The 23,701-nt window shown below is 28.3% G+C and overlaps 2 protein-coding genes and 1 long non-coding RNA gene across 3 annotated transcripts; all 3 read left to right on the forward strand.

Annotated features, from left to right (window-relative positions):
• The first annotated feature begins 11,370 nt into the window (after positions 1–11,370).
• On the forward strand, positions 11,371–15,632 carry LOC101508691 (cysteine-rich receptor-like protein kinase 15). Its single transcript, XM_073364617.1, is given in 7 exon segments — positions 11,371–12,518; positions 12,520–12,947; positions 13,120–13,249; positions 13,305–13,455; positions 14,372–14,582; positions 14,689–14,926; positions 15,029–15,632. Coding segments are annotated over 7 exon segments (2,553 nt in total). The 5' UTR covers positions 11,371–11,373; the 3' UTR covers positions 15,279–15,632.
• On the forward strand, positions 15,410–19,826 carry LOC140919099 (uncharacterized). The gene is made up of 4 exons (XM_073364618.1): positions 15,410–15,575; positions 15,656–15,672; positions 18,513–18,617; positions 18,712–19,826. Exons 1-4 carry the CDS (start codon positions 15,410–15,412, stop codon positions 19,651–19,653), a joined length of 1,230 nt encoding a protein of 409 aa, XP_073220719.1. The 3' UTR covers positions 19,654–19,826.
• Positions 19,827–20,302: 476 nt separating this feature from the next.
• Positions 20,303–22,041, forward strand: LOC101505153 (uncharacterized). Its single transcript, XR_001144177.3, has 3 exons — positions 20,303–20,519; positions 20,880–21,079; positions 21,741–22,041. It is a non-coding gene; the product is annotated as an uncharacterized lncRNA (long non-coding RNA).
• Positions 22,042–23,701: the final 1,660 nt, after the last annotated feature.

Here is a 23,701-nt window from a genome sequence, read left to right on the forward strand (position 1 = left end):
GATAAGAGGAGTTGAGTGATATTTATAAAAAAATTCTTGATCCTTTATGGCAGTCAAAGCAGCCACAAAATCCAACGGTAACCCAATCCTTTGTGGCGGCTTTAAATGTCAGAAAAGAATGCATTTATGGTGGCCTAAGCAGCCACAAATGCAACCGCATATTGGGCATTTGTGGCGGCCTTTGCAGCCACAAAGTGCAACGGTCCACTGATTTTGTGGGGGTCTAGGCGGTCACAAATGGATTGATTTTGTGGCTGAAAAAGTCATCACAAAGGACTACAATTTCAGCTGGATTTTGTGGCGGGCCTAAGCCTTCACAAAATAAAAACGTTGTGATTTTGTGAGGGCTTAGGCAGCCACAAAATTTAGCTGAAATTGTAGTCTTTTGTGAGGGTTTTTTCAGCCACAAATAAAGACCAATTTGAATTTTAGTATTTGTGATGGCTTTTTCGGTCAGTAATTTGAGAGGGTTTTTTTTCGGCCATAAAATATTTGTAAAGTTGGCAACAAAATGAGTGTTTTCTTGTAGTGTTTGTTGTCTGTCGCTTACTACATTTTTCTCCTCTTTTGAGTTTGTGTTTGGTTTTGGTGTCTTTTCACTTTGTTTGACTCTAATTAAACATCTACAACTCAAGATATGACTGAATTTCTCCACATAGATCATGTTGATTTCTCACCAAAGTACACAAACTGATTTTTTCTCTTTTACTTTATTATTATTATTATTATTATTATTATTATTATTATTATTATTATTATTTTATTTTTTATTTTTGAGAACCACCGCCCCAAACCTAAAAGGATGATGTCCCATGAGAAACTCAAAACTTAGAACTTTACCAAGACGAGACAAAAAATTTCCTATTTAACTCCAAGTAAAGTGATTTAATTAAAGTCAGATATTTGACTTGTAATGTGACTAGTAACCGAAAGAAAAGGGAAAGCCTCAAAGGGGCTGGTAAAGGATAAACTTTACATAGGATAGTTAGAAAAACACAAACGACCAAACAAAATTGTCTCATTGTATGCATAAATCACAAGTGATGCAAGTCAGAATTAGTGCAAGTTTTGAAGGGATAACACATGTTTGGATAATCACACAACAAAGATTTAAAGTGTTTATGCTCAAAAGCTCACAGTTAAGATAATAAGAGAAATTATGAACTATCTAAATGATTCTAAACATGTCACTATAATTTTTTTTTAAAGAATGTCAAGACTTCCATAACGAAAAAGTATTCAAAAATGTATGCAAAAGTGAAACTCATTAAATTGAACAATAAACGTGATCACATAATTAGATTTTAAAACTCGAAATCACAAAAAAAATAACTTAAGACCAACTTTTAAGTTGTTGAAAAATTTTCATCATAGTGCTTGTTTATACTCAATTAAAAACGTACAAATTCAAATAATAAAAATAAGATTGCAAAAATAAAATTTACCTCTACCTATCAGTTACCTCCCATAAAGCGTTTTTTTTAAAGTCATTAGCTTGACACCTCAACCATTGTCAAGGTGTATTATATGACATAAAGAACACATCGTTTTTCTCACTAAGGAATACATAATTCAAGTGAGGTGACAATTGTTTGAGTTCAACCAATAGCGTCTATTTCTTTTTCTCTACAAACTTTTCCTCATTCCCTTTCAACTCTTCCCATCTAGTATGGAAGTGGGAGGAGTAAAATGACAATGCTTCTAACATGGCTAAAACATCTTTCACTCTTGGATCTTCACTATCTTTAACAATATCATGGGACATACACAACACCCTTTCTAAAGGCAGAGTAGGTACTTATGATCCAACTCTTTCTTCGACTATCAAATCAAAAATCTCAATTGGATTGCATCCTTCTCTTTTTTTACTCATTTACCTCCAATGCTATCAGTTACCTCTCTGTTTCTAAGAATGGTACCCCTAAGATCAAGGGGATATCCTTGTCTTCCTCTATGTCTAGTACCAAAAAATTAATCGGAAAATGTGCTTATCTACTTTGACCAACTCATCTTCCACCATCTCATATGGGTGTTTCATTGAGCGATCCATAAATTGTAGTATCAATTGTGTGTTTTTGACTGTTCTAATGTCCAACATTTTGTATATAGAAAGGGCCATAAGACTCACACTAACTTCAAGTTCACACAAGGTCTTCCCAAAAGTTCTATCCCCAACAATGCAAGGAATGGATAAGCTCCCAAGACCCTTGAGCTTAGGTGGCAGCTTCCTATGTAAAATTGCATTACACTCTTCAGTAAGCATCACTGTTTCACCGCCAATTTAGTGCTTCTACTAAAGGAATATTATATTGAATTTTTTTTAAAACATGAAGAAACTTATCAACTTTTTTTTCTTTAGTTTATTCCTTTTTAATCTTTGAGGTACCGGAAGTCGAATTTCGAGCTGTTGCAAGGTCTCCTTTTTCGGCACCACAGGTTCTTCCTCCTTTGAGGTGACCATTTTCTCCGAGTGGATTGGAATTGAAGCCCTCCCACCTTTTTTTTCTTTAGGTGGTACTAGTCCAATTACCTTACCATTCCTCGTTGTCACGGCATTGACATTATTTCGCATATTCATATATGTGTCATTAGGAAAAAAAATTGGGTATTCTTTGTGCTAGCTGTTGAGCAATTTACCCCTTTTGGGTGTCAAGATTCTTTATTAAGGCTAAGTGATTTTTCTGGACGGCTCTTGATTGTTCAATGAAAACACTTTTCTTTATTGCTAACTTCTCAATAGAAATCTCTGAAGAAACTTTACAAGATGGAGCTTGATTTGATTGAGCTCATTGTTGATCTTAAGGTCCACCTTGTTAATCTTTTCATAAAAAAATTGAATGATTTTTTCAACTTAGATTGTACTCACTAGAGTAAGGATTATATTCTTCTAGGGTGAATAGCTAATAAAGTGAATGTATCAATGATAAAAGTTTTAACCATCAATAATTTGTTATTCATATAAGACAAACCATTGATTTTTCATTAATAATTGATATTAATTAATTGCTTTATATTCTAAAGTGTGATATTCACCTCAGAGTAATATTTGTTTGAAATCAATTTTTGAACTCGAATATGGAAATTATTTATAAAAACAAAAAAGCTAATCATTCTTCTTTCTCTAATTTCCTCTTCATCATATTCCTCAATTTATTCTCCATGTGCAAACAAACTCTTAAAGTAATTTTTTTAACTTTTATGTTTGACTTATAAATTATTATATGAATGATATGATTGAGTATAAGATAATTATTCAATACAAAATTATTCTCATGCAAAGTATCGTAAACCCAATATATCATTAAGTATTCCCTTCAGTTCTTAATATAAGAAGAAAAACCAAAAAAACATCAAAATCAATGAAGTTATTTATTGTGGTAATCATTTGGACATTTTTCCAAATATACTCATAAAAAATTGTGATATATTGAATGCATTCACGAGTATTAAAAAGACAATCATTAAATGAGGGTCAAATAGTCTTTTTCAAACAATAAATATTTTTCAAAAGTTATGACTTTTTCTTATGACTTGAAGTCTTTATGGACATTTGGAATTATGTTCCCTGTGTATGATACTTTTAAATGACTAAGAGTCATATCCTGGTGGAGGCATTATAGTAATATATAAATGAAATAAGTAATACATAAATGAAATATTTAGTTTTTTGAAGTTTTTGAAGTAAGTAATATATAAATGAAATATGTAGTTTTTTTTATACTTAAATTGTGTCTTTTAAATATTCATTTATGAAATATTTTTTTCAATAGAATTTGCGTATGTGGAAGGTAGAGGGATATGTGCCTATATTAATAGACAAATCATCTCTCTGATTTGCATAGGAATATGCACAAGAGTGGGAAATATGTCAAATGGGTTGGAGAGTTCATTTGAAAGCCTTGTGAGAATATTAGAAATTAGAGTATTTTAAAAAAGCATTTGACCAAAACAAAGAAAAAAATAGGGCATCAATGAGAAGGGAAAAGTACAAACACAAGAGGGATTCGTTCTTTTGCAGAGACAAATGGTATGAAAATTTAATTTAATTAATTAATTAATTTGTTTTGTATCATATTATTTTAGGAGAAGGAGTTTGGAAGATCAATCTAAGAACGTGTGCTTATTGATACACAAGATCCTCATAACTGAGACGAGTGTAGAACATATTTGCATCTCTTATAAGGTGTTTATGATATGAACATAATAACTAGAGCTTTCAGAAAGAAGAGAAAATTTAGAAGAACATGTTTATACTTAAGAACACTTGTTTATTTCGAATGCCTCTGAGCTCATATGTTACAAGACATCTCCTTTTATAGCCAAGGAGTTACACAAAGGACAAAGTACATACTCTTCATGATAATGCCATTATAAGCATTATTACAATGTTTTTCCATTATGGAAGACATAATCATGACACATTTTGGCTATGGAAGACCTAATCATGACACCTTTTGACTATTATGTTACATTATCGGGATCTTTTTACACAAGCAAACAAAAATACAACTATTCAAACAATAATTATACAAGACATAATTATGACACTTTTGACTCATTATTCTTTAGAGATAGGTTCGTGACTTGGGAACGAGTTCTGATTAGACAAGTACAGGTTGCTTAAAGAGATATTGAAGACGTGATGGTAACAGGTTGCTTAAAATCAGTTGTTTCCATGATTTGATTTTGTAAAGTTTTATTTATATATGTAATTATTTGTTATTAAAATATCTTTATCAAACGTATAGGTATTTTTTAATATTAAATTGTTATTTATTTACACAAGACTCTTATAATTAAATATTTACCAAAATATTTGTATATAACTAAATTTAAATGAATTATATTTGCATAAACCAAAATCAATGAAAATATTTTAATTTTAATTTTTCATTTTTTTTAAATATAAATAATTTTCCACTTTAAAAATCTATAACATTCTAATTAACAGTAAAATAATACAAATTTTAGAAAATTGACACAAAAAATGTTTTCACAAAATAAACAACTCTTTAATATATATTTATTTCATATATTAAAGAAGACATTGTGAAAGTTTATGAAAATGCACTTATTAAAAATGCATTTGAAAATTAGATTAAATACTTTTGAAAATAATTAAAAGTTTTAAAATATATTTTTCATTATTTCAGAAAAAATAAACTCCCTCTAATTTTTTTAATTCATTTTCACTCAATAACATTTGAAAAAAGTTCCACAATCCTTAAACTTTAAACCCTAATCCCACGTACAAAGTATAAAGTATATATTGTTTGAATTTAATTAAGGTCTATTTGTTTTGAATTACGTCCATTGTTTTCTTTTTCTACTTCTTAATTAAGGTGAAATTTAGTTAAACTAACATTAAATTTATTTTATAGTGATTATATGTCTCCAAAATATATAATACTTGGATAATTTTAAAAAAATTAAATGTTTTTAGTTTTAGAGTCATGATTTTAGAAATTGTTGCTGGAATGAAGAATCAAGTTCACACACCACAACGTTTTGTTGCTGTCTTCTTGAATAATGAGTCGAATGATATATCAATTGAGTGAAATAATTGATAAATTTAATTTAACCTATTATTTTGGGTTTGGATAGAAATGGATAGATCAAACACCTTTAAGTATATTGGACCAAAATATTAAAGAAGATTATATTAAAAGTGAAGTAATTAAATGTATTTAGATTGGTTTATTATGTGTTCAACATGATACCTATACTTATTCAAACGCTGTTCCACAAGAATCAAGTTCTACTCCCAATAGTTATGCGTCTATCAATGAAATGCCTATTTTTTAATATTTAATTATTTTGTTATCGTGATGAAGTAACGGTCCCACTTTCCTCGTCAGTGGGTTGTTATCGTGATGAAGTAATTTCTTACATCATTGTTTCATCCATTTGTGGCAATAATTTAGATGCAATAACATGAAGTGCTTTTCCTTAAAAAGTGCTTTTTCTTCGTTACTTTATCAAATGCAATGCAACGTTCCATGTCTTTAATGACTTTTTTCTCATACATATTTTTAAAAAAATTTACTTTTCAATCTTTTCTCATTTCTATTATTCTCCAACTAAACACTCCCTCTCATCTTTAGTATTAATAAAATTATATATATATATATATATATATATATATATATATATATAATTTTAATTTCTACTATTAAATCAACTTATATTTTTACATAAATTTTTGCAGCAAAATTAACATTATAAAAATCTCCTTCACAGAAAATGCATTAAAAAAATTTAATTTTTAATTTTATATTTTCGTTATTTTTATTTAAAATTCATTTCAAATTAAAAATTTTAAAATTTTGTTTAAAAAACTTTTTATAATTTCTAAATATACTCGCACAAATTCATTCAAAATTTTTGAAATTAAAAGACAATTAAAAATGTTTCTTTTCAATAAAAAACTAAAAATATTTTCTGAATAATCGTGTAGAAGTTAAAAGTCATATTTTTGTTATAAAAATTAAAATATAAATTTGAAATTTTATAAAAATCCAAAATTCATTTAACACTTATATTTTTTATATGAATCTAACAACTCCTCACATTTGTGTGCACGGTTTAATATGGAATCATGCTTTCGACTTTCTAGCAACTATTGTCCAGACGAGTACTCCTATTTTCGTGTTATTGCACGGATTTGTATTTTTATTTGTCGTGTTTTTATATATAGTAAATTAATTAAAATAAAAAATAAATAGCAAACAGAGAGAATGGGAGTGACAAAAAAAATTGAATTAAATATTCTAATTTTATAATTATTTTAAATATTATTTAATATTAAAAAAGTTAACCAATATTAAAAAATTAAACTTATGTCCTAACCACACAGATAAAGATCCCACGTATATAATAATTATATTTTTTAAAAATTTAACTTGCTAAAAAATAAAATACACCATTTTTAATACAAAATCATTTATTTTCAGTACACTAACCATTGTCCTAGAAAAACATGTAAACCTTGTATTTATTTTATTTACGTGTGGCATTTAATAATATACTTATACTTCACGTTTAGATATGGTAATGGGTATGGTTTGGGTAGGGTAATATAGTACTCGTCCCCATACCTGCGATTTTAAAAAAATATTGTACCCGTGTCTCTACCTTCTTGGGTATCAACTTTAATACCCGTATCATTACTCTTTGGGTACTTAAGTGCCCGTACCCATACCCGTTACTCACACTTTAACTAAAAAAATCGATAAATAAATGATATTATTGTGATTAAATTTAAAAATTATTCAAATATCTTAAATCCAATCATAAAATATTATAAACCAAAATATTTTCTAACTCAAAACATTTCAAATGAACACACGTTACAATACATATTTAAATATTCATAATAATATTTTGTAAAGTTGCATCTCATATGACAATATTATCTTAGATAATTGATACAAAGTTGCAAGTATAATTATAAAGTCACGATTAATAAGATATAACTATTAGTTATAAAATCACAATTATTTACCTATTTATCATAATCAGATTCTTAAAAAAATTCCAAACGTTTATGTTTCAATTATAAATTTTGTAATGGTCCAATGATATTAATAGATGTAAAAACATAAAAGAAAATAATTAATTAAACTAAACACTAATATAATAAATAAATAAATAATATATTTATATAAGTGCGGGTGCGGGGCGGGGTGGGTACTATAGTACCCGTACCCTCACCCATACCTGCTTAATTTTGCGGATAATTACCCGTCCCCATGTCCATACCCATTATGCGAGTTTTTACCCTACCATTGTGGGGGTTTTTTTTGCGGATACCCACTGAATATGGGTCTATTTGTCATCCCTATTCACATTGAAAACAAACATTTTATAAAGTCCAGTGGTGTCATTTCAATTTGACCCACAAATATTTTTGAAGACATGTGGTGTCATTTTAATTGTCCCACAAAAAACTATAAAGTGGAAGTCTCCAAATTCTATGTTTTCTCTTTGTGTAGTGTGCATAGATGTGAAAAACTATAACTGAAGTTGATATGTATTAGTTTTTTGTTTTTTTTGGAAAGGAATGTTTTCTTTTTATTTTGTATTTAAAATTGAAATGAGAAAAATGGATTGCATTTAACGAGTCATCCACAAAATCGTGGTTAAGTAAAAAAAAAATGTTTAGTTCATGTTTATCTATGTTTCGTGCTATGGTCAAAATTCAACATAATATTGTTATAAAATGTTTTCGTTGTGATTTAAATAGAGAATATATCTCTCATAAATTAATTGAATTATTTACTTATGATAGTACCTTCCATCAAATATTTTGTATTGATACTCCTTAACAAAATAGTGCTGCTGAAAGAAAATATTGTCATATTATTGAGACTGTATGTTCACTTTTGTTGTATGTTTCGGTTATCAATGAGTTTTGGGGATAAGCATTTCTTAATGTTGTTCATGCTATTAATAGAACTCCATCCTCTGTCATATGAAGTTTGTCTCCCTTTGAAAAATTGTATACTTCTATCCCTGATTACTTTTCTTTGAAAGTTTTTGGTTCTACTTGTTTTGTTCTTCGCCCTCAAGTATAGTGCAGTATGTTGTTTTCTCATTCAACCATGTGTATTGGTTATGGGAATGATCAAAAGAGTTATCGTTGTTATGATCCTCATGCAAGAAAACTTTATGTTTCTTGTAATGTCGTTTTTCTTGAGTACATCCCTTTCTACTCAGTTACTTGGTTTTGTCTATTCAACTTATTCAGTTTTGTTTGCTTCTTTCTTAACCTCTATTCATAGTTTATCTGAGCCCTCTTCCTATAAAGAGGTTATTCTTGATCCTCTTTGGTCGTAGGTTATGGCAGAAGAAGTCTTTGCATTGTTCAAAATCGATACTTGGGAATTAGTATATTTTCCTCTTAAAAAACATGTTATTGGGTCTCGTTGGGTAAACAAGATCAAAACTAAGTTTGATGAGTCAGTTCATATCTTGTTGCTAAGTTTGATGAGTCAGTTGAACACTACAAAACATGTCTTGTTGCTAAGAGAAACGTTTTGCTCCTACAGCCAAGATGACCATTATTCGTACTCTTATTAAAGTTGCATCTATTTGTCAATGGCATATTTCCCAAATGGATGTCGAAAATGCTCTTTTAAATGGTTAGTTTCATGAAGAAGTCTATATGATCTCTCCACAAAGGGGAAGTATGTAAATTAAAAAAGGTTTTTTATGGTCTTAAGCAAGTTCCTCGAGTTTGATTTGAAAAATTATCTATTGTGACCATTTCTCTTAGTTTCTGCTCTAGTGAATATAATTATGCATTGTTTATAAGGTCCACCACTTATGGTCGCATTACACTTTCTCTATATGTTGATGATATGATTATTACAAGTGATGATGTAAGTAGAATCAATGAGTTTAAATTGCAGTTTGCCAAGAAGTTTAAATTGCAAGTAGAACTTTTCGCTATTCTTTGAAGATTGAAGTTCCCTACTCCCCTAAAGGCTACCTTCTTTCTCAATCCAAGTACATTGTCAACATTCTTAACCAGACTCGTCTTTCTGATACTAGAGCAAGAAATACTCCTCTTGAGTTGAATGTGAAATATGTTCCCTCGGATGGTGTTCCTTTACCAAATCTCACTTTGTATCGTACTTTGGCTAGTAGCTTAGAGTATCTTACGATTACTAGACCTGATATTGTTTATGATGGTCGTGTTGTCAGTCATTTTGTTGCCTCTCACTATAGTACATTGGGCAGCGGTTCTTCGTATTCTTCGTTATCTCCGAGGAACTCAATTTCAAAATATTCTCTTTCATCGTCATCCTCATTGGAGTTACATGCTTATTTTGATGTTGATTGGACTAGTGACACAACATATCGTAAATCCACCACAAGGTTTTGTATCTTTATCGGAGACTCTCTTATTTCTTGGAAGAGTAAGAAACAAGACATTGTCTCTAGCTCTTCTACATAAACTGAGTATCGTGTTATGGCATCCATTACTACTGAACTAATTTGGTTGTGTTGGCTTTTGTCTGATATGGATATATCTCTTTCTGAGCCAACTTCGATGCACTGTGATAACAAGAGTGCTATTCAAATTGCTCATAATTCGGCCTTTCATGAGCGCATCAAACATATTGAGATTGATTGTCATCTTCGACATCGTCATCTTCAGCATGGAACCATTATTCTATTGTGTGTATCTTCTTCCTTATAGATTGCTTATTTATTCACAAAGATGCATTCCATTAAATGTTTTTGTTTATTAGTTGAAAAACTCTCGATATTCCATGTTAATGCATCGTAAGTTGGAGGGGAGATGTTAGATAATGTTATTATATATTAGTAGTAAGGATATTTTAGACATTTCCATTATCTTGTATATATACTCATTGTAACTTTATTAACTTAAGTTTAGTTCATTCTATGTTATGTAACCCTATAGGGGTTGTCTCTTTTCTTCCTCTCTTCTTCTTCCTCTTTTCCATGTATGTCATTGTTAACACAACTAACAAGTTTTATAGACTGACAAACCCCAGATATGACAAGCATGTCTTGCAGCCAACACCAACATGTTCCCTAGACTTTTGGTGGATGACAACAATGGAGCACTCCATACGACAGAACCATTTTAAATATTTCAGAGACTTTGTTTTAATCTTAAAAAATCATGTCTCTAATAAAAAATTATAAATTTAATAATTAAAAAAAAGTGTAAAATAATTATTTAGTCTTTATAAAATTTTATGTTTAGTTCTTACAAAACAAATTATCTACATTTAGTCTTTAAAAAAAATTTAGTCATTTTAGTTCCTATTTTAAAAAAAAATTATAAAAAATTGATATTTTTAATCTCTCAAAATAAGTCTTATAGAATCAAAGTAAGGATTAAAAGTGAATAAAATATTTTAGAGACTAAAATTAAAAAGTCAAAATTTTCTAAAAACTAAAAAACATATGTAACTTCAAAAGAAATCATCCTCATTTAATTATATTATAAATAAAAAAATTGGAACTTCTCAAATAGAGAGACCAAGTTGAAATGCACATGATTAGGGATTAGAATAGACTAGGTCGTTTGTCAGGAGTCTATGGTATGGCCTGTTTATGGTCTGGCCTAACCTGACATGATTAGGGATCATAATATACTAGGCCATTTGTCAGGGAGTCTATGGTTTAACCTACCATGGTCTGACGACCTAATCTGACCTGTTTAAATAGGTCAGAATCAGACTTATAAAAAAACATATTTAATCTAATATATATATATATATTATTTATTATTAGTTATTAGTTATTAATAATATATGATTTCCTATTTTAAAGTCTTCTAATTAGTGAGTAAACTAAGGACAACTCCAAACATTTGCATATATTACGTCTATGATTGCTGGTCCATTAATACATTCTCTTCTCCGTTTAGCAATTAACATACTCAATCAAACAAAATATATGGCTTCATGTAAAATTTTATTTCTCTCTATCCTTGCTAGCTTCTTTTTGTTTGCAATTATGAAGGCACAAGACACTCCTTATTATGTAGATAAATATTGTAACACAATCGATACCACACCCAAAAGCACCTTCGAAGACAATCTCAAAACCCTCTTCTCTTCCTTATCATCGAAAGCCATCAGCAACACCGAATTCTTCAACACCACAGGAACTGGTGTAAACCCCTTTGATTCTGCCTATGGACTCTTCATGTGTAGAGGTGATGTACCCTCTCAGCTCTGTCATCAATGCATAGTTAATGCAACCACAACACTATCTTCAGAGTGCTCTTTGTCTAAACAAGCTGTGATTTGGTACGACGAGTGCATGGTTCGATACTCCAATACCTCTTTCTTTTCTACGATTGAAACAACTCGTGGTGTTTTTATATGGAACCCAGGTAATGTCACAAAATCAAAAAGTTCCATTCTTTTGTTATTCTCAACCATGAATCAAACTGCAAATGAAGCAGCAAGTCACAAGAACAAGAAGTTTGCCACAAATGAAACATTGATTTTTGGATCTCAAAACCTTTACACTCTAGCTCAGTGCACACCAGACTTGTCTTCTAATGATTGCAGAAGCTGTCTCAATAAAGTGATTAGAGAACTTCCATGTTGTGATGGAAATCTAGGTGGAAGAATTATATATCCTAGTTGTAATGTTAGGTATGAACTATATCCTTTTTATAGGACTACAAATTCTGATGCACTTTTTCCTCGAACAAATCATTCCAAACAAGATTCAGGGTTTACACAAGATCCATTTTATCTTTCCCATAATTGCTCAAGTAATTACCATTACTTACCTCAAGTTAATTATTTTCAAATATATCTCAAACCTCTCTTCTTTTCTTTGTCTTCCAACGCTGCCAATGGAAATATATTTTATGAAGATCATGTTGAATACTTGGTGTATGGACAATTCATGTGTCGAGGTGACCTTCCACCTCGACTATGTGTTCAATGCTTAAAAAACGCAACAGATCGATTATCTTCAAACTCAACGTGTCGCTCTTCTCCCAAGGGTATAATTGTATAGTCACTGCTTGCTTCGCTATTCGGATTATGATTTCTCGAAAATAGGAACAAGTCCTATTTATCGCGATATAAATATTTCAACATCGAAACGAAACTCATTCACTTATATATTGTCGAATCATTTATCCAAACTTGCGCTTGACACAGGAATAAATAGTGAAAAATATATGACCAAGTCATATAAGTTGAATGAAATACAAAATTTGTATATTCTTCAACAATGTACACAAGATTTGGCTAAGAAAGATTGTGTTTCGTGTCTAAATCATATTATTAGTACAGCAATTCCATGGTCCAAATTGGGAAGTGTTGGGGGAAGAGTTTTATATCCTAGCTGCAATTTGAGGTTTGAACTGTTCAAATTTTATGGTGATGATTATGGCGCCAACAAAAGTACTTTCACATCGTCACCACGAGATGCAGGTGAACTGTTTGTGAAAATTACAAGTTTATTTAATTAATGTATATATTTTGTATAAAGTAATTTTTTAGGGAATTATTGAATTATTCTTTGTGTATCAATGAATATAATATGGACTTTTTATCTTCCAAAATATATTGCTATAATTAGTGACAGAGTAATTGTGTTGTGTAGCAAAGCGAAAAACAATTGTGTTCATTGTTGTGCCTATAATTATTTTGGTGATGCTCTTTTCTATTGGATACTATTTGCTAAAGAGAATGGGAATAAAGAGTAGAAGGACTATTCTTCGAGAAAATTGTAAGTATTTATGAAAAATATATATTTTGAACTTGCAATTTCTTATAAACTTTAATAAGTTCAATAAATCAAAATATATTTTATTTAGTTGGTGAAGAAAGTGTCACTTTAGAACCATTGCAATTCGATTGGGCAGTAATTGAAGAAGCAACCAACAATTTTTCTAAAGACAATTACATTGGCAAAGGCGGTTTTGGAGAGGTATACAAGGTGAGAAAGCTTATCATTTTTTATTTTGTATATATATGGCTAAATTACATCTGTGGTCCATTAATTTAATTTCAAGTAACGTTTTAGTCCTTTATTTTTTTTTTTTCTCGATTTAGTCCTTTATTCCTAAAAATATCAAATAAAGTATGAAAATATGAATTTATTTGAAGATTTGCGTTACGAATTTGATGAAATTTGTATTATATTGAAGAATATAATTAATTTTATGAGTTTTGATTGAATGTTTTTTTGAATTTTTGTATAAAAAAGGATATCATTGTTGAAATTTTAAAACATAAAATATCAAATTATCACTTAAAATTAAAATAAAGGACCAAGTCGGAAAAAAAATATATAACGAACTAAAACGTTACCTGAAATTAAATTAAAGGACCATGAATGTAAAAGATTCTTAAAGATTCTTAAAGTAAATTAGTGTTACAAACATAATATAAAATGTTAGTCAATATTTAAATAAAAATTGATATTTTCATTATTTTTAACGATGTAGACAATTTTTTACTTTAAAAATCTTTCCCCTTATAATTAACGAATAAATTAATACAAATTTTAGAAAAATGAAACATAAAATGTTTTAAGAAAAAAAACAATTGATTGTTTAGTATATATTTACTTCAGATTTTAGAGGAGACATTATTATGGAAGTTTATGAAAATGCATTTTTTAAACATGCATTTGAAAAATATTAAAAGTTTCAAAATATTATTTTATGTATTTCAAAAAATAAATTCCCTCAAGTTATCTAATTCATTTTCACCCTATCACAACTGAAAAGAAAACTCATAATATAATTCTAACCCCCCAACATACAAAGTAAATATTATTTAAATCTAATTAGGCTATTATTTTTTATCTTCTTGTTTTTTGAATAAATAAATTTATAATATATATTTAGGGTATCCTTTTTTATGGACAAGAAATAGCTGTAAAGAGACTTTCAAGATGTTCGAAGCAAGGCGTAGAGGAATTCAAGAATGAAGTTTTATTGATAGCTAAACTTCAACATAGAAATTTGGTGACATTTATTGGTTTTTGCCTTGAAGAACAAGAGAAAATACTTATTTATGAATATGTGACAAACAAAAGTCTTGATTACTTTTTATTTGGTTAGACATTTTTCACCTTAAACCCTTTCATTTGTTGATATTTAAGCATTTCGTATTTATGTTTTCTATATATAAACTTCATTTGATTTCTTGAGTACTTTTGTAGATTCTCAACGACAAAAGTTGTTAAGTTGGGTTGAACGCTTTAACATCATAGGAGGAATTGCTCGAGGAATTCTTTATTTACATGAACATTCTCGACTCAAAGTTATACATCGTGATTTCAAACCTAGTAATATTTTATTAGATGAAAATATGATTCCAAAAATTGCAGATTTTGGTTTGGCACGAATTGTTGAAATAAGTCAAGACCAAGGAAGTACAAATAGAATTGTAGGAACATAGTAAGTTTTGAATGTTCGACGTCCGTCTGTTTTCTTTTTCCATATTTTCTTAATTAAAGTACATTTTAGTTAAACTAACATTGAGTTTATTTTACTTTATAGTGGTTATATGTCTTCAGAATATGCAATGCTTGGACAATTTTCTGAAAAATCAGACAATTTTAGCTTTGGAGTCATGCTTTTAGAGATTATTACCGGAAAGAAGAATGCAAGTTCATACACACCACAACGTTTTGTTGATGGACTCTTGAACAATGTGAGTCAAAATTATATAATAATACATCCCCCTCCCCCAAATTCAATGGTAATAATTGAGAAATTTAATTCAATCTTGTATTTCAAGTTTGGATAGAATGGAGGGATCGAACACCTTTAAGTATATTAGACCCAAACATTAAAGAAGATTATTCTAAAAGTGAAGTAATTAAATGTATTCAAATTGGCTTATTATGTGTTCAACATGACCCAAATACTAGACCTTCAATGGTGACAATTGCTTCCTATCTAAGCAGTTATTCAATTGAATTACCAACTCCACAAGAACCAGCATTTTTCTTGCATGGTAAAACTCATTCAAAAGCTCTTCCACAAGAATCAAGTTCTACTCAATCTGCCAATAGTTGTGCATCTATCTATGAAATGCCTACAAGTAACTTTCTACGTCGATAGTTAATTAAATTTTATTTTAATTATATTATTGTTATTTATTGTGAACAATATATGCTTTAGTTTCAATTAATAATGAAGTAAATTTTAGCATGTAAAAGCTTTATATTATTATGTTTGTCTTCTACCAAACTTTGTAAAGATTTATATTTTATTATTATGTTCATTATTTATTCTGTTGTAAATTAAATTGGCCTAATTAAAATTTTACAGTTGTAGGATTATTTTAAAATATTAATCAATGTAGAATAAAAAATTGATATGATTCTATGATTTTAATTAATGAATTTAGAATAAATTCAAAATTGAATATTTTGGTTAGAGTTTCATATGAAAGAAAGATAAATGAAAACAATTATGATTGTTTGCTCTAGTGGAAAAAGACATTAATATAGATATGCACTAGTCATCATTCCTTCACTTTTCTAAATTTTGAATATAAAATAAAAATATTTCTAAATTTTGAGTGTACAGTAAAAATAAAGCTAAATTGTACCAGCAGTCCTTTAACTTAATTTCAGTTAATATTTTAGTCTTTTATTTTTTTTCTTCTCAAGTTAGTCATTTATTTTAATTTTAAGTGACAATTTGATATTTTATGTTTTAAAATGTCAACAATGTTTAAATAAACTCATATTTTTATTTTTTGGAGGACACTTTATATTAATTTTAAAAATTAGGTGCTATATAATATATATATATATATATATATACATAAATTCAAATAAATTTAATCTCTATAAAATCTCAAAATTTTATTTTTATTTTATAAAAACAATTCTCAACTTTTCACTTCCTAAATTTGTTTTATTCAATTTTAGTTTATATTTTGAAATTTTTTTTGTAAAAATAATAATATATTTTAGTCTCTAAAAAAAGTCCTTATAAAATTAAAATAGAAATTAAATGTAAAAAACATTTGTTTAATAATTGAACTTAAAAGGTCGTAATTTTGTAGGATTAAAAATATATTTAATTAACAAAAGTCTCCTTATTTTATTATATTATAAAATGAATTGAAAAAATTGAAGCTTCACCATTTAGAGACCCTGTGTTATTGGACAGTAGTTTTTGAGTTTATAACTTGTAGCTTATTATTTGTTTTATCAATTTTATTATTATAATAATAACTAAAATCTTTTCTTAACCTTTATAATCTATTAATCATAATTTTAAATAAATAATTTTAAAATAATTTAAATAAATAGATTATTTATAAATAAAATATAATTTAAATTTTAAAATATTTTAATAAATAATATTTTAAAGTAAATAATTTTTAAAATTTTATTTATTATAGTTTTAAATTATTTATAAATAGTTTGAATTTTAAAATAATTAATATTTTAATGTAAATAATTTATTTATTATAATTTAAAATAAGTAAACTAGTTAAATAAATAAATAAATAAATAAATATATATATATATATATAATATATTAAGAAATTTAAATTAATAAATAAAGTTACTAATTTTAAAATATTACACATAAATTTACTTTTCTTATATAATATTTTAAATAACGTTTGAATTTATAATCTTTTAAAAGAATTCAATTTTTAATTTTATTATTTTATTTTTGATAATGTGGTAATAAAAAAATCGTTCAATGTTTTTAAAATATGAAACCTTGTAGAAAAACAATTATAATTTGAAGAAACTTTCATATATTTTTGAGTTTATTTTGTTATTATTGTTATGCATTTTTGTAAAAAAATAATAATTTTTTTTCATCAAAATTTATAATTGCATGATTTTCCTTGACGACCACGACCCAGAATTCATCTTGGTTTAGGTTTGTAGTAGAAGAGAGATAGATGAAAACAAGTCAATGGTTAAAGAGGGTCAAACAATGGAAACTTTGTCTATCTCATATTAAATCTATTACTATCTTTCTCCTTAAATATTATATTCTATTGCAAATTTCACATTTGTCAAGAAGAATTAATAATTTAATTATAGGTTTATTTTGTATAGAAAAATAACTAAATATTATTTATATATGGATGTATTCAATAATAACTTTTAATATTCCAAAATAAATTAATAGTATTAATTAATATTATATTTAAAAATAATAATAATTGTAATTTAATAATTAAAAATTAATTTATATTAATAATTGTAATTTATAAATATATGCAAATTAAACTAAAAAAACATGCTTGTCATGTTTATATTCTTTTATATGCTTTTCATTAATTGTTTCATAAGTTATCATAAATAAATAAATAAATCTATTTCATAAATATCTTAATTTTATTTATTATATACTCCATTTAGATTGTGTTATGAGTAAATATATCAAATTTACGGATTTAAAAAAGAAAAGATATAAAGATGCTACATTAATCTAAGAATGCAACATGTTAAATGTACATCCAATTTTTGCAGCTCTCATAACTTAAAACATATAATTAATACTTCATTGCCTTATGAAGTAACATCCATTCTCAAGCATTTCACAACAAAAATAAGCATAACTTTCATAAAAGAAACCAAAGAACACAGTTAGAAGGGACTTTACTCAAAAACAGTCCCAAAATCATATTTTCAGTTGTCATACATTAAATTTAACTACTTAATTAAAATATCAAATTACGTTTAATTTAAGTAAAAGACCACTCTTTATAAAGTTTATGGTGGCTAATGATAAATGTAATTTTTATTCTTAAAGATATATAATCAATTGGTTCAGTTAAATTGAAATTGGTCTTTATTTGTGGCAGAAAAAACCCTCATAAATTTTTAAATATTTAACTGGATTTTGTGGCTGCCTAAGCCCTGGCATGTCTGCTGGAGAAATTAAATATTATATGGTAATTTATTATTATTTATAATATATATCTATTAATTTATATTCAATTAATCATCACATTTCACCAACTTATAAACTTGACATTAATTTAATATTTTAGGAAAAGCAACTTGGAAGGGAGGTCACTCAGGCTGAGATACATCGCTATCTTCATGTTAATCCTGAAACAAATGAGTATACTGATGAATTATCAAAAAATATTCAGGTAATTATTATATATTAATTGTTATATATTAATTAGACCTATAAATTATTATATATTAATTATTAACTATTTTATTTTTTTATTTTTAATATAGGAACAACTTCAACAAATCATGAAAGAATGGGATGATCATCAAGCTACTCTTCCTCCTGCTCAGCGAGCTGGTCCAGTGCAGCGGAAACAATATGAGACCGCAAGTTTTATGCACATCAGTGGTGGCAAGTACAAAGGGCGTGTGCTGGGTGCCGGTAGTTTATCATCAACCTTTAAGAAAGGTCCAACCGGCTATATTCAGACTGAGACGTCTTCTTCTTATGCTAGTACGGATCGATCTCATCGTCCGTCGATAGATAATGATCTTGACCAGTTAAAGAAGCAATGGGCAAGTGAGCAAGAAGAAAAGACACAACAGCTGATACAAGCCGCAATTGATAAATTGAATGAGGAGTGGAAACAAAAGTTTCAAGAGCAGCAGCAGCAGTTTCAGCAGCAACAACAACAATTTCAACAACAACAATTTTCATTTCCTCCTGTGTTTCATCAGCAGTTCCCGCCTCGGCCTCAATACTTGCCTCAACAACCACTATTCCAGCAGCAACAAAATTACTCTCAATACTCCCAGCAGCAGCAACCGCCTCCAAATTTCCAACAGCAACACCAGGATCCTCCGAACTCTGCCTTCCAGCAAGTACAGCAGCAGCCGCCAATGTTTCAACAACAACAATATTTTCATAATTATCCGTATGTTCCGTCCTCTTCACATCAAATTCCTCAACCTCAACCAGATCATCAAACTGCATACCGACCAACTATGCCAACAGCTGGGTTGATCAGACCAGATTTAAATCAACCTCAACCAGCTAGGGCTCCTCATTCGACTAGTGGTGGTGCCATTGAAGATGAAATTCAATTTCAAACCATGATGTCTCCTCCAACACAAATTCATAATACTTTTGAGGGACTTCTTTCGTCGGGCATGGCAGGAAATAATGATGGTGTGAGTGGAGCTGATCAGAGGAATTATTATGAGGATTGATGTCATCTGAATAATTTCATAATTTATTTTTGGGTTGTATGAACACATATTAATTATGTTGTCTTAGTTAATTATTGTGTGTTTAATTTTGCGTTTGTAAGACATTATTTATAAATTTTGGGTATGTAAGACATTATTTGTTAATTTTGGAATGCATGTTTTATTTGATTTTGTGGTAATTAATTTAATTATTATTAATATTATATTTTTATATATAATATTTATTTTTATTTTAATATTTAATTTTATTTAAATTTTAATTTTGTTTTATTTGTAATTTAAATTAATCTTTAATTATAATTATAATTTAAATATTTTATTTTAAATTTAATTTAAATTTTTAATTATATTCAGATTAGTTTATTATATATTAAATTTAATTTATAATGATATTATATTTTAAATTTAATTATAATTTTAATTTAATTATAATTTTAATTTAATTACAATTTAAATTTATATTTATATTAATTTATTATATATAATATTATAATATAGTATTAATTTTGTATTTAAAAAAATTAATTTTTTAATATACGTAATATTTTGTGGCGGCCCTTTTGTGGCTGCAAAAGCCCTCACAAATGCCAACGTGTTTTACAAACTTTGTGGCTGCAAAAGCCCTCACAAAAGTTTGTGACCAGCTTATTTGTGGCTGCCTTAGGCCACCACAAATAACCCCTTTGTGACTGCTATTTGCCCTTTGTGAAGGTTTTTGGCCCTCACAAATTCCTTGTTTTCTTATTGTGATTTAACTTGAGATTTGGCCTGCGGAGAATGATTTGTCTTTAAAAGGGAATAACCATAATGTTGTTCTGATCCATCTCCATTTCAAGTAAGACATGATGCTCTTGATTTTTTTCATGGTGAGATCTTTGATTTTTGTATAAATATATTTGATCACCTATCTTTGAATAAATCACTCAAAAATACAAGTTAAATAGCAACATAATCAAAATCAATGATTAGTGATTAATTAATTGTTTGTTTAATCTCAAAACACTTGATTTAAGATTTTGCTTTAACACTTTCTTCCTCTTCTCTCTTCCTTTCTCTCTCTCTTTTTTCTTTTATGTCTTTCCTTTCTTCTTTTCTTTCTGTTTTACAATGTTTCCCACATATTCACTATTTATATTCTTTTATTCCTATTTCTGTTATTAATTTCTATTTCTATTTCTATTTTTATATTCTATTTGCTCTTAATTTATTTACTGGATGATTGATAGGCACACCCCTCCTAAGTGAGATGCACCCTTCTCCCTCTCATTCCCCATCAGAGGTCTCTGCACACTTGATCAAGATCAGGATCATATCAGGATCATGATGGCTCTCACATCAAAGGGATTATTATAAATTTGTTTCATAATTATGGTCGGATCCTAAAGGTTCCATTTTCATAGTTGGATTTATTATGCCTATTATAAAGGTTAGTATTTTTTCTTTTTGAAGAAGAAAGTTAATTTTTGGATATTATAATATCTACATTTTTTCTCTGTAGTCTTTTTATTCTTCAAATGGGATTATATTATTTTATTCCATGTCAAAATTTAAGAAGCTACTATAGCTACCATAGTTATTGCAATGGCACACGACTTTGTTGGCAGCAACAACATAAATCTTTGTTACAAAAATTACATTGTTGCTTTTTAAAAATTTATTTACAGGATAATTTGTTTACAATTTCATCATTTACATTGTTGCTTGTTACTTGTGACATCTTCCATGAAGATGATGACAAAATACTAGAATACTATAATTATGTTTACTGTTTTTTTTCATGTGAATTGTTTTTTGTCGCAGTTTTTAAAGGACAATGGTAATGATGAAATTGTAAACATTCAAATAAGGATGAAGCCAAAAAAAGTTGAAATGATAAGGAAGAAATGACTATTAGAAGTAATTAAGTTGATTAGCAAGATTAGCACAACCACATGCATCTCTTTTATGCAGATAGAAAACGTAAGAAATTTGACTTAATAATAAAGTATAACATCTTATTGCTATATGCATAATTGTCACAATATCATGTAATGTTTTTCTTACCAACTTTTTTTTTTTTTTTGTCATTTCGTGTGCTATCCTTGAAGAACTCTTTGATTTTTGGATGAAGTCTTGTAAGAAGAGAGAGATGAGTTATGTTGAAACAAGAAAGTGTGTGTGTGATTAAAGTGCATAATGGGCTGAAATCCATCAACAACACAAAGATGACGTGGATGAAAGATCTACAACAGCTAAAAAGAAAACTGGATGATTTTTTTTTTAACTAGCATGGGTGAATTATGTGAGAGAACAATTAATTATGTCCCTTTTGATGCTTAGCTAGAAAAAATAAAATGTGAACATAATTTTGTGAATATTTTGAATGTTTGTGTTGGAACGTAGAGAATATGATATTGTGTTAATTTAAAAATTATTAAAGTCTAACATTGAAAAGATTTCATACATAGATTAACTTTTAACTCTATAAATAATAAAGTTATACATTGGATAGTTCACATATCTGAGATAGCTTTCATTACTATATAAAGAGAGTCAAGCTCTTTTGAAAAGCACACCAAATGATGGCAACAAAATATGTTATTTTTCTTATTTATGAAAAATGTCTCAAATGTTTTAAAAGATGTTGTGATACTCTCAGGCATAAAACAAAAGAATTTTCACTAGAGAGATTGATAACTCGCCTCCGAAATGATGAAGAATTCTGAAAGCATACCATAACGATGAAGTACTAGTTATTTCAAACAACAACAAGAAATTCATCTGGCAGTTCTAAAGCCAACATGCAAACAACTTAAGAATCAAAACCGCAATCTAAAGAACAACAACAACAACAACAATGGGAACCCTCCAAAGGTACCAATTATAAAGAAACAACCACCTCTTAGAAATGACTATGGCTCACAATTCCTCTACTATAGAAGTGGAAAACCAGGTCATATGGCACACAAGTGCAGGAACAGGTCAAACTTTTCTCAACAAGCTAATTTGACTGAAGAGCAATTCATTGTTATGATAATTGAAATCAACATTGTTGGTGGATCATATGGATGGTGGATAGACATTGGTGTCTCTCTCCATGGCTGATATGATTATGCTATATTTAAAACATACATTATGTTTGAAGATAAGAAAGTGTTGTTGGGAGATTCTTATGAATTAAAAGTGAATGTCACGAGAAGTGAGGTTGAATTGTGACCATTTTTAAAATTTAGTTTATGCATTAATATTATGCTCTCGAACTTTCTTTGGAGTGAGGACGGTTAGATAAATCCTCCTCTTATTGAGGATGATCTAAAGAAGAATAATATGAGTTTGAAATATGTGCGATAAGTGTGCTAATGGTGTGAATAAAACAAGTATAAAGAGAGTAGAGCTTAAGAAGATTCACACATAATTTATATTGGTTCACCTAATATAGGTTACTGTAGTCCTCACAACTTTGTGAGATTTTCACTAGTGCTCAAAAAATTGTCTCTGATCTGACCTTTTCAACTATGTATTTTCTTAGCCTCACCAGGCTTACAACATTGTATTTTTACGAGCATCGACAATGATGTGAAGTTGTATATAACACATTCAATAAAATTAATCCTCATATCTATTTAAATTTGGAAGAGTGTGTAGAATGAAAAGAATGATAATAAGCTTGAATAACTTATATATTTTCTTGTAGATGATTATCTTGATGTTTGAAGATTAATACTTCTATATTTATAGTTTCCTTTGGAGTTTCAAACACATGGCTTAGAAAAATATAGTTATTGGAGACTTTGCTAAGTTTCCTTCAACTTACCTTTATTTGAAAAAATGTCATTTAACCTTTATTCTCATGTTAAGTAAATTGAAAGGATGACAACGGTGGTCCATCCTCATATCTGATTAGTACGAGGATGAAGCTTTCATTCTTCCTAATGTGACTGATGCTTGCTGCTTTTCCTTTTCCCAACAATTTGAAGTGGTTTGCCTTACAAGTCAAGGACACCACATTTTATATCTTTGTACTTTCACTTATTTTTTCCATGTGCGAGAATGATTAATGAACAAAGTG

This window comes from Cicer arietinum, chromosome 8 (genome assembly GCF_000331145.2).
Source record: "Cicer arietinum cultivar CDC Frontier isolate Library 1 chromosome 8, Cicar.CDCFrontier_v2.0, whole genome shotgun sequence".
Lineage (NCBI taxonomy): Eukaryota > Viridiplantae > Streptophyta > Magnoliopsida > Fabales > Fabaceae > Cicer > Cicer arietinum.